At 41.9% G+C, this 12,734-nt stretch overlaps 1 protein-coding gene across 1 annotated transcript; it reads left to right on the top strand.

Annotated features, from left to right (window-relative positions):
* The first annotated feature begins 3,911 nt into the window (after window positions 1-3,911).
* Window positions 3,912-7,750, top strand: olfcr1 (olfactory receptor C family, r1). The gene is made up of 12 exons (XM_029517745.1): window positions 3,912-4,165; window positions 4,412-4,590; window positions 4,750-4,841; window positions 4,948-5,127; window positions 5,214-5,402; window positions 5,512-5,747; window positions 5,808-6,018; window positions 6,097-6,306; window positions 6,416-6,539; window positions 6,625-6,818; window positions 6,900-7,181; window positions 7,328-7,750. Exons 1-12 carry the CDS (start codon window positions 3,912-3,914, stop codon window positions 7,748-7,750), a joined length of 2,574 nt encoding a protein of 857 aa, XP_029373605.1.
* Window positions 7,751-12,734: the final 4,984 nt, after the last annotated feature.

Below are 12,734 nucleotides of genomic sequence, written 5' to 3' on the forward strand. Positions count from 1 at the left end.
AACCAAAAACGAAGTTCAAGCATCTATCTGTTTATTATCAAGTCAAAAACAACCTCATCCTTTCCCATATGGCACCTTAACCATAATGGGATGTAATTGCTCATGAAATGGCTGTGCAATAGAGCTGACAAGCAGCACACCTGTTACTCTGAGCATACAATTCCCCACATCGGTCTCACAGCGAGGCTGCCACAATTAGTTAATTCTAATGGCTCAATTGCACACAAATGCTTGGAAATTCTGGAGAAAAGGAATACATACAGAGAGAGCTTCATGCATGATGTTGGCTCTGCACTCTCCAGCTCATTAAGATTCAAGCAGCCTTGTCATACAAGTTATACACCAAATACACCAAAAATTCTCATTTGTATTTGTACATGTAACTGCAAATTACTAAATAAATGAATGAAATAAACCATAAATGATGAACTTTAACTTCTCTCACAACACAGACACATATTCATGCAACTAAAATGTCTCAGGATAAAAGGGACTGATGTAGGTCGGCCCACAACAAACTGTGAAAAGACCAAACAATCTGAAACAAAATGAGCCAGCTAGTGGTAAAACAAACTTTGCGCATACATTTTGAGTTCTGCCTGTGCTCAGATATAAACCAAAAAGAAAGAGAAAACAAAGGGAATTAACTAAGGGAACTAAAATGTATATTTTGTCCAGGCACAAGGAAGAGTATGACATCCTCCTCTATCATACCGACCAGGCCAGTGCGTTTTATTAAGTTCACTCTCCTGAAGTAAATCATATTGTAGAATATATTTCAAGTTACTATGAGTTGGGAATTTAGAGAAACACAAGAAACTTGTGCGACAAAAAATGGACCAGACTCAGTGATCACCTTCCTAGCAACAAAATTTCACACTGCTCTATGTTCCCTACAGATAATATCCAACTAGACCAGTGAGCGGTGATAGCTATCATGTCTTTGGGGTCATCAGGTGGGAACCTCCTTTCACCGGTGTTTCGTTTAGTTAGGCCCACAACACCTCCAGAAGGCTAGACCGTGAACACTGGCGTCCCAGAGTCACCCCCCTAATGCCAGCCATCACCACTCCTCACACAAAGACAACTATCTCAAACAGCACTACTATCACCTACTCTGACCTCTCACCAACTGCACCAGTGAAAGCGGGGTGGGGATACAGACCCTGGTTCGGGTAGGGGGGAGAAATAGAAGAGGTGGAGATAAAAGTAGGGATGGGATACAGACCCTGGTTCGGGTAGGGGGCATGAAAGTATAGAGGGTGCAGGAGGTGGAGGCAATACAAGCTGCATTAGTAGATTCAGCAACTAAACTCACCTAAATGGTCCTATACTCAAACAACACTCCAACACAGGCCAGCTCACCTGTACTAACTACATGGTGTCAAAGAGGCACAAACACAAAAGGAACACAAAAGGAACTATCTCAAACACCACTGTCAACTACTCTAACCTCTCACCAGCTGCACCAGTGAAAGCGGGGTGGGGATACAGACCCTGGTTCGGGTAGGGGGCATGAGAGTATAGAGTGTGCAGGAAGTGGAGGCACTACAAGCTACGCTAGCACACCAGCAGATTCAGCAACCAAATTCACCTGAACAGCCAAAGCCAACACTCCAACACAGGCCAATTCTCCGAGGCTAACCGCATGGTGTCGAAAAGGCACAAACAAAACTATTTCAAGCAACACCACTGTCAACTACTCTAACCTCTCACCAATTGCACCAGTGAAAGCGGGGTGGGGATACAGACCCTGGTTCGGGTAGCGGGGAGAAATAGAAGAGGTGGAGATAAAAGTAGGGATGGGATACAGACCCTGGTTCGGGTAGGGGGCATGAAAGTATAGAGGGCGCAGGAGGTGGAGGCAGTACAAGCTACGCTAGCAGATTCAGCAACTAACCTCATCTAAATAATCCTAGTAAAATCAACACCAAGTAAAATCAACACACCAACACAGGCCAACTCACCTGGACAAGCTACGCTAGCAGATTCAGCAACTAACCTCATCTAAACACTCCTATATTCAAGTAAAATCAACACACCAACACAGGCCTAGACTAACCGCATGGTGGCAAAGAGGCTCAAACAGGCCACACCCCCACTTAAATACACTTCCCCTTCCTGGATTTCTACCTCTGCTTCTCCCTAGAGTCTGTCTATCTTAAGAGCTCCCCCTGCTGGGCCCCCAGCTACTATTACCTCTTCTGACCCAAATCCACTGACTGGATCTGACTGCCTCATCTGACATTTCCTTCACTATTTTCCTCACCCTCTGGCCACTTCCTCCTAACTCTCTCAACAAAGCAACAACAGATCTGGCTACAAACCCTCTACATCCTACTTCCACTGGACAAATCCTAACCTTCCATCCTCGCTGCTCAGCATCCTTACCTAGATCTGCATACCTGAGCTTTTTCCTTTCATATGCTTCCTCAACTAAATCCTCCCAAGGCACAGTCAGCTCTATGAAATATACTTTCTTTCTACTCCTAGACCACAAAACCATATCAGGCCTTAGCTTTGTACAGGCTATTTCCTGGAGAACAACAAGCTTTCCTCCTAAATCTACCTGCCTCTCCCAGTCACTAGCATCCTCTAAACTGCCTTGCTTCCTTATTATCTTATTAACTTTCCCTCCTTCCTGCACAAACTGTATTGCAACTCTCTTTGTCTTAGACCCTCCTAAAACTGCCTGCCTCCGTATATCTTCAGTGCCTGCAGGTAAGCTTTTTAAAACCTGGTTAGGTCGCCACGTATATCGGCCTTGTGAGAGACTAACCTTACAACCAGACAAGATGTGCTTTAGAGTTGCAGTACCTGAACACAACAAACATGCCGGGTCTCCATTTACCCAGAGTTTTAGGTTCTGGGGAGTTGGCAATACATCATATGTTGCCCCTATCAAAAATCTAATCCTACTTTCCTCCATACTCCACAGTTCTTTCCAACTAAGTTCTGCCTGTGCTCAGATATAAACCAAAAAGAAAGAGAAAACAAAGGGAATTAACTAAGGGAACTAAAATGTATATTTTGTCCAGGCACATGGAAGAGTATGACATCCTCCTCTATCATACCGACCAGGCCAGTGCGTTTTATTAAGTTCACTCTCCTGAAGTAAATCATATTGTAGAATATATTTCAAGTTACTATGAGTTGGGAGATTTTATTAATTTATTTATTTGCTGTTAAAATCATATTGAGCGAAGGCAATCCAGGCACGAAATGGCTTGACCTAATAAACCTAAAGAAAACCACATGTGCTTGAAATTGGTGTTAGTCATAAACACACAAAGAAGGAGTTTTTCTTTTTCCTCTTTTTGTTTGTTGCTGAAGTCATTTCTGGAATATCCTTTTGTGTTACTAATTGTTCGTTTGTCTTTATAAGTATTAAGCTATACATTACATTCACCCTCCACTGCTCAGACCAAGCACCGGGGTTCGTTTGTTTTTCCACCACCACTCTAGAGAGGAATAATTGTGTGTTGCGTGCTGCTTGTGTCATCACTTTTGCTTCCTGGTAAAAGGCTTTACAACTTTATAAATACAGACATCAGCACCAGTGTGTTGCAGAGTGGGAGCGGGCTAAGTTCGATCACACTGCTGACCTTGTGAAAGGTAAAAATTTCTTTCTTAAAAATATTCTTTGTTTTTGCAGGTAACTGTCATGTTGGCAGTGATTATGACAATGTAATATTTGTACATGTGTAATTTCATGGGAATTGTCTTTGCTAAGAACTGTTGAACATTGTCTGTGGGGCATCTGCACCCCCCCCACCCCAAAACGTAGCCCCCTCTATTGTCCAGTTTGGTGAAACAGGTTTGAACGGAATTGTATTTCACACAGATTGGTCATATTCTGTCATTCTGATAATAGTTCCTTACATTTGTAAATGTTCAGAACAGCTGCACCCATGTCACGGTTGGCCTGGTTCCTGACAAGGTGGTCCTCCTCAGCCTGCTGCCTGTGGCTTCTCAGTGTCGGAGGCAGACAGGCGGGAGTGGCTGCGGTTCAGGCAGCAGCGTGCTCCCGGTGGGGGGCGCCCAGCGACCAGAGCCTCTCTCAGGATGGAGATGTGATTATTGGTGGAATTTTTAACCTGCATTACAGACCCTCACCTGTAGAGAAGGACTTCATCAAGCTGCCACATTATGAACCTTGCACTGGGTATTCACATATGCATTTTTCTTACAAGACGCCTGTTGGCAGTTGTAGTGTTCATATTAGATGGGATGAGAACATATTTATTTGAACAGATGTAGGTGCAACACATTTATGTTTATATGTTGGATTTATATATCTGTTTTGTTTTTTTTTTTTCATACTCACGTTGATTATTTAATATTTAACTTTCTGTGACTACTGTTGTTGGTTATCTTGTTTACTCTTACTGTCTTTTCCTGCGATCCTAAGTTTAGATCTGGAGTCATTAAAAAATATGTATGCCATGACATTTGCTGTGGAGGAAATCAATCGTAACAGCACCCTGCTTCCAGGAGTGAAGCTGGGCTACAGTATAGCTGATGGCTGTAGCAGATATCCCTGGGCTCTGCAGGTTGCTCTGTCACTCATTGGAGGAGACACACGCAGGTGTAGCTTATCAGCCTCTCACTCTACAAGTACGACCTTAAAAAAAAAAAATATATATATATATATATATTTTTGCATTTAAAAATGGAATATATCCACGCAGACACTGGAAATTAATATGACATTAAAAGACTGGATTACATCTCTAACGCTGTTCTTAGGTGCTCGGCCTGTTCCTTTGCTCATTGGTGCCTCCTCGTCCACAACAGGGATAGTTCTGTCCAGGATTCTGGGACCGCTCTCTGTTCCAATTGTGAGTTTTATTCTCTTAAAACATATATCAAAAAGCTGATATGTCTTTTTTTTTTTTTTACATTCTGGTAAAAACTAATTACAATTGCTTTAATGTATTTCCTCAGATCAGCTACATGGCAAGCTGCCCATGTCTTAGTGACAGGGCCAAGTTTCCAAACTTCTTCAGAACAATCCCCAGTGATATATACCAAGCGAGGGCCATGGCACGTCTGGCCATACGATTCCACTGGACTTGGATTGGAGCCGTGATTGTAAACAATGACTACGGTCATTTGGCAGTACAGGTGTATGTTTTTGTTATACTGCTTCAGTGGAAATGTCGCATGTATATTTGCCGGTTATATTTGTTGTTTTGACCTCAGTATTTCAGGTGTTTCAGGAAGAGATTCAAGGGAAGGGCGTTTGTTTGGAGTTCATAGAGACTGTCCACAGAGAAACTATCAGAGGAGATGCCAGACGTACAGCACTGACAATTCAGGCTTCCTCTGCAAGAGTGATTCTGATCTTTTGCTGGTATACTGATACAAAGAATATATTTCTGGAACTGGCCAAAAGAAATGTAAGACATTGCCATGAAAATTTGTATATACTGAAGAATTAGACATTTCATGGAGATGAAATGTCAACTGTTTCATGGTTTATTTATTTGAACTGTGCTTTTACTGTAGGTGACTGGCAGGCAGTTTCTGGCAAGTGAGGCTTGGAGTACAAGTGATGATCTTCTCCAAGATGTTCGGATCTCGAAGGTGGCTAGTGGCGTTCTTGGTGTGGCCATTAAAAGTTCCCAAATACCCGGATTTGAAACTTATCTTAGATATTTGCACCCAGTGCATCGTCCTCATGATGGCTTCTTAAGAGAATTCTGGGAAAATGAGTTTGGATGCAGTCCAGAGGAAAAGCCTTTGTCTTCACAACCCAAAGCAAAGTCTTCACATCCGACTAATGTTTCATTTTCTGCCAAGAGCTCACTTCAACGGGCTTCTCTGCCTCCCTGCGGTGGCAATGAGTCCCTGGTGGGAATACAGCATTCTTTCACTGACACCTCCACGCTAAGGGTGGCCTATAATGTCTATCTTGCTGTTTATGCTGCAGCCCATGCTCTTCACAGCCTGATCTCCTGCCCCAACATGAACACTTCCATTTGTTCTTCTCCAAACCACATCAAGTCCTTAGAGGTAACTAATTAAAGTAAATTTTAACTACATTTCACTTTTATGTCAATGGATTTTTCAAAATTTGTTTGCTGCTTCTAGCTGTTGCAGCAATTGAACAAAGTGAAAGTTACCACACCAGAAGGGGAAATGTTTTATTTCCAAGGAGCTGACATTCCAGCAAAGTACGACCTTATTAATTGGCAGAACACTCCTGACGGGCATCTGAAACTTGTTTTGGTTGGTCGTGTGAATGGTTTTGATGTCCACCTTAATGAGTCAGCTATTCAGTGGAGCACAGGATCCAGTCAGGTAGACAGCTTAATGAAATGTTAAAAGGCTACAAAGAAATTTGCTCCAGTAAAGGTCTGTCATTTTAGCTGATTATTTAATTCAGAACTTTATTTGTCTCTCTGATTAGGTGCCTGTTTCGGTGTGCACTGAGAGTTGCCGTCCAGGTACCAGGATGGCAACCAGGAGAGGGGAACCGGTCTGCTGCTTTGACTGTATCCTGTGTGCGGAGGGGGAGATTAGTAATAAAACTGGTGAAGACATTGCTCCATAACAAAACAGAAATTCATTATGCAACCTTAATTTTGCCTTAGTGTTTTACTTTCCTTCCTCTCCCAGGGTCCGCCCACTGTGGGCGTTGTCCATCCGAGTTTTGGTCTAATGATGATCGAACTGCCTGCATCCCTCGCCAGCTGGACTTCCTGTCCTTTAATGAAACTTTGGGCATTACTCTGACTACAGCAGCTATGTCTGGTGCCACAGTGACGACAGCTGTGTTTGTGGTTTTTGTTTACTACCGTCAAACACCAATGGTGAGACCAAAGCTTTATATAAGTTCATTTTGTCCATCCTTTCCTCCACAATTTTTGTCTGTTAATATGATTAATCAACAGGTTCGAGCCAACAACGCAGAGCTGAGCTTCCTGCTTCTCCTGTCGCTGAAGCTCTGCTTCCTGTGCTCACTGGTCTTCATCGGCCGTCCGTCAGTCTGGAATTGTCGCTTCCAGCAGGCAGCTTTTGGGATCAGCTTTGTTCTTTGCATTTCCTGCCTCCTGGTGAAAACCATGGTGGTCCTGGCTGTCTTTCGCTCAGCTCGGCCTGGTGCTGAAGCCTTGATGAAGTGGTTTGGTCCAGGCCAACAGAGAGGAAGTGTTTTTGTTTTCACCTGTGTACAGGTCTCAGTCTTATTTTGTCACATTTAATTGTACAGACTGCAGTTTACAAGTAGTTCTGTCATTCTAATCCGGTAATCAGATAGGGGTTTAACTCATAAAACAGCTACGCTTGATATGAAATAATAATTTCTTTGTTTTCCATTCAGATTATTATCTGTGCTGTGTGGCTCAGCCTCAGCCCCCCTGTGCCTCAACAGGATCTGGGCTTCCAGGGGTCAAGGGTGACCCTGAAGTGTGCCATGGCCTCTGTGTTGGGCTTCTCTCTGGTCCTGGGCTACATCGGCCTGTTGGCCTGCACCTGCCTCCTCTTGGCCTTTCTTGCTCGGAAACTTCCAGACAACTTCAATGAGGCCAAACTGATCGCCTTCAGCATGCTGATCTTCTGTGCAGTCTGGGTGGCCTTTGTGCCCGCTTACGTTAGCTCTCCTGGGAAGTATGTCGTCGCTGTGGAGATTTTTGCCATTCTCGCATCTAGCTATGGTTTACTGCTCTGTATCTTTGCTCCAAAGTGCTTCATTATTTTATTAAGGCCTGAGAAAAACACTAAGAAATGCCTGATGGCCAGATAGTTTTTATATATCCATGTGTACAACTATTGTATGTGTTATGCCAATTTGTTTTATTTAAGTAATGTTCATTCTAAATGTGCCACTCATAATTGTAGTTCTTAGCAACAGCTGATGCAATATGCAAATGCAATACTACTCCCTAGAAATTCCATGTGGAATAAAAATGATTGCTAAATAATGAAAATGGCATAAAATGCCACTACATTTATTGTTCACTAATGATTGTGCTCCTTATATACTACTTCATTTATTCAATGCATTACATCAATAATCAATAAAGACTTGACACTCAATCTGTCAGTGACATGAATTTTGTATTTACATGCAAGTGTAAATGTTCTTCATTTCCATGATTAATTTACACATTGTGTGTACAAAAAAATCACAAAAATGAGACACACTAAACTGTAAATTGCATGTACCCAAAAATAACCAGTAGATGGAAGTATAATCCCATCTAATGCTGCTGAGACGCTGTTTCAGGTAGCTCTCAGAAATGGTTGACAGCTGAGCAACATTTTATTCTTTAATAAAAAAAAAAAAAATGCACTGCTTTTTGTCTAATGCAGTAATCACAGTATATCTAAAATGTAGAGATTTGATTCTGTCAGACTACAAATTACGAAGAAAAATTTGTCTGCAATGCAATTAGATACTATATAACTATTGTTATCTTGTACGTTTCTTATTATCACTGTTATAATTTGATATACTTGTCCTGGGGTTTGGTCTGGATATGCATCCTTGGCGGTGTAAAAAAAAAAAAAAAAGAATGGGTATGTACCAGATTTGTGTAATTGTGTGTAATTGAGTGGAGCTACCGTCTTGTCATAAGTGGCCTCAGATTGAGGGCTTCACTGGGCCAAAAATCCCCTCGGCCTCTGTTCTCAGGGCATTGTCCTGACAGCTGCAGGTGTGTGTCTGCGCTGCAAGTGTGGACTCCTGATATGAGAGCAGTTTATCGACTGACATGCACACACACAAGTCAGATACATATAAACAAAGATTAACACACATTGTGTAGCAGACACACAGAGATAAAGCCAATGTTGTTCACATATTATCGTGAGATACATGCATACAATGAAAGGAAGATCTATACACACACACACACACATACAGTGAGTTGCATACACAAAGACAGACAGGCAAACAGACGTTGATGCACATGCAACACACAAAAGTTACAGTGCATCTGGAAAGTATTCATACCACTTCACTTTTTCCACATTTTATGCTACAGCTTTATTCCAAAATGGATTAAATTCCTTTTCTCCCCCTCAAAAAAAAAAAAAAAAAAAAAAAAAAAAAAAAATCTACACAAAACACCCCATAATGACAAAGTTAAAAAGATTTAGAACATTTTGCAAATTTATAAAAAATAAGACACTCAAATGTTGCATATACATAAGTATTAACACCCTTTACTCAATACTTGGTCGAAGCACCTTTGGCTGCCATTACAGCCTCCTTGTGTATGATACAAGCTTGGCACACCTGGATTTGGGGAGTTTCTCCCATTTTTCCTTGCACATCCTCTCAAGCTCAGTGAGGTTGGATGGGCAGTGTCGGTGCACAGCTACTTTCAGGTGTTTCCAATGTTCAATTGGGTTCAAGTCTGGGCTCTGGCTGGGCCACTCAAGGATGTTGATGTACTTAGCTGCATTCATTTTTCCCTCGATCCTGACAAGTCTCCCAGTTCCTGCTGCTGAAAAACATGCTCTCAGCATGATGCTGCCACCACCATGCTTCACTGCAGCGATGGTATTGGCCAGGTGGTGAGCGGTGCCTGGTTTCCTCCAGACATGACGCTTGGCATTCAGGTCAAAGAGATCGATCTTCGTTTCGATTTTGTTTCTCCTGGTCTGTGAGTCCTTCAGGTGCCTTCTAGCAAAGTCCAAGCGGGCTGTCATGTGCTTTTTTTACTGAGGAGTGGCTTCTGTCTGGCCACTCTACCATAAATGCCTAACTGGTGGAGTGCTGCAGAGATGGTGGTCCTTCTGTAGGGTTCTCCCATCTCCTCAGAGGAACGCTGGAGCTCTGTCAGAGTGACCATTGGGTTCTTGGTCACCTCCCTGACCAAGGCCCTTCTCCCCCGCTTGCTCATTTTGGATGGGCGGCCAGCTTTAGGAAGAGTCCTGGTGGTTCCAAACATCTTCCATGTCTGAATGATGGAGACCACTGTGCTTTTTGGGATCTTCAATGCATATATGATAATGATAATTTTCTGTAACCTTCCCCAGATCTGTGCCCTGATACAACCCTGTTTCGGCAGTCTACAGACAATTCTTTCGACTTCATGGCTTGGTTTGTGCTCTGTCAGCTGTAGAGACAGGTGTGGCTTTCCAAATCATGTCCAATCAACTGAATTTGCCACAGGTGGACTGCAATCAAGTTGGCGGAACCTTTCAAGGCTGATCAGGATGTACCTGAGCTCAATTTTGAGCTTTATAGCAAAGGGTGTGAATACTTATGTATATGCAACATTTGAGTGTCTTATTTTTAATAAATTTGCAAAATGTTCTAAAAAAGTTTTTTCACTTTGTCATTATGGGGTATTTTGTGTAGACTTTTTGAGGGGAAAAAAGGAATTTAATCCATTTTGGAATAAGGCTGTAACAAAACAAAATGTGGAAAAAGTGAAGTGGTATGAATACTTTCCGGATGCACTGTAAATCAATGTTGTTCACTTTGTTCATACATTACTGTGGGACAGACACACAGGCACACCCATCCTGGCATCAACCCCACTGAGGCACTCTCAAAATCTCTGTGAGGAAATTTCCTAAAAAACAAAACAAAACAAAAAAAAAAAAACCTACATGCGTCATATGAAACCACACTCTGAAATTTTGTTACCTTATCACAAAGATATTGACAAATGTGAAGGGAATGATATGATGCAGTTTGTTCATGGATGATAATTAGTCTGCTACTCAACTACTTTCATAATCAACATGTGACTGGGTGATGTCATTTTGTCTAAACTATGTTTTGTATCCAATCTCATTGCCAGTCAAAGTCTGACAATTACCTCAGATAAATCTAAGACAAATCCCACCAATGGGAAATACCAATCTCCCAATCCAAGAGCCAACGTTATCACAGTCACCACAGTAACAATGGCGTCACAGAAAGTTCAGAAAATTATTCCTCTTTTGGATTTTCGTAATCTTTCCCTTTTGTTTGTCTATGAACAGAAAGTGGTTCAGTCACAGTGGACCTTTTGTGAAGAATTAAAAACGCTTTCGTTTTTTCAGTGACCACAAAATTCAGTCTTTTCCAAATAGCAACCTGAATACACAGCTGCAACAACTTTGTAATTTGTCCCATGTAGATTTTTGTCAGCTGCAAACTGAGGCCTATGATCTACAACACCATGAAACCACAAGCATGCACAGTCTCCTTTCCCCCTCTCTGTCAGAATATAATGGGATGTAATTAGCCGTGAAATGAACAATAATGGAGATGAGGAATTGCACACCTGTAGCTCATCAGTCCAACCTCATATAACTCCCATTAACTATGTTCAGTGCGAGTTAGACATGTGAAATAGGAAGAACCCTTTTCCCCTTTGAATGAGGATAGTCCAGGCTCATTTCATTTAGAGTTTGTCTGAGCAATGTCAAATATAACGTTGGTTTGCTCTGTATTCTGTCAGTGTTTTTATAAAGTTGACATTTTGCTTAATGCCCACAGTGAAAAGCAGAAAACCTCATACAGTGTTTATGCAACTTCTTGTCTTCTTCTACTGCTTACCTGTGTCTGAGTTGCAGAGGTTGCTGGAACCAATCCCAGTTCACTTTGGGCGAGAGCGGGCTGCACCCTGGACAGGTCCCAGTCCATTGTGCGGGATATTCAGAGTAACCCGTCAACCTAAACATCCATGTCTTTGGATGGTGGGAGTACCCAGAGTAAACCCAGGCAAGCACAGAGAGAACATGCAAACTCCGCACAGAAGGGCCCAGGCCTGGGAATCAAACCTCAACGTTTTTGCTGCAAGGCAACAGCGCTAACCATTTTGCTGCTGTGCTGCCCCAAATCTGCTTCCAATTAAAATCACAACAAAAAAAAAAACACGCTGTTCTCCAAATTACAAACTTGAGAGTGATATGATATTGGTTTTGATTGGTTTGAATGGTTGAATGGTTGAATCACGTGCTGTACTGCCTCAGTAAAAAAGATTATAGTCTGACTTGCTTCAACTCAACATGCTGATAATTAGTTTTTAAAGAGGGAAGGCCTCTGTTACAGATTCAATGCACATCAGCAATGACATTCTTCTGTTCCTGCATCCACTTAACCTTTAAATCAGGATCCTGAGAGACTCAAGTGTTGGATTTGACAGTCCTGCAGAATGAGCGATTCAAACTTATTAAATGCTGTAATGGCTACATTTTTTTGCTCACTACTCCTTGGGGCTACCTCTGCGTCCTCTTGTCTGAGTCCCACGCCATCCAATTAGTCCCTTTTTGGGCATTGATCATTGCTATGCACACCTCAGCCTTGAGTGTTTATGTTTTGTGCATGGGTGTACAAGTTATTTTGGAAGTTTTTTTAGAATAATTTTCCAATTACCTTTCAATGACTGGAGTCGAGATTCTACTTTAGCGCTCATTTAATACAAAATCATCTTTCTGAATATATACATCAGCATCATGCATTTTTTTGTTTGAAAAAACCAATACTTCAAAAAGCCAATACTGAAAACAAGTGTTGTTAAACAGACTGATGGGCCCTGGTGTGATGTGGCAGGCAGTCACTGAGGATTAATTTGTCAGCTAAACTGTAAAGTCTAAACGAGGAGGTCTATGGTCACTGCCCCTCCAGCTAAATACTCACTGATTCTCAATCAGTCATTTCATTATTGCTTTACCCTCAGCTTTCAGAGAAGTGATTTAGTGCAGTGTCATCTGTTTATATTTTTCATCCATGGATTTGACAGCTGTTACAAATACTCAGAGCATCTGTAATGTGTAGAACA

This window comes from Echeneis naucrates, chromosome 13 (assembly GCF_900963305.1).
Source record: "Echeneis naucrates chromosome 13, fEcheNa1.1, whole genome shotgun sequence".
Lineage (NCBI taxonomy): Eukaryota > Metazoa > Chordata > Actinopteri > Carangiformes > Echeneidae > Echeneis > Echeneis naucrates.

Bases quoted from the DNA above. Each gene is read 5' to 3' on its own strand.
- olfcr1 (XM_029517745.1), top strand. From the start codon at position 3,912: ATGTCACGGTTGGCCTGGTTCCTGACAAGGTGGTCCTCCTCAGCCTGC. The intron at 4,591-4,749 runs GTAGCTTATCAG...CGCTGTTCTTAG, and splicing joins TGGAGGAGACACACGCAGGT to GTGCTCGGCCTGTTCCTTTG. The intron at 6,019-6,096 runs GTAACTAATTAA...TGCTGCTTCTAG, and splicing joins ACCACATCAAGTCCTTAGAG to CTGTTGCAGCAATTGAACAA.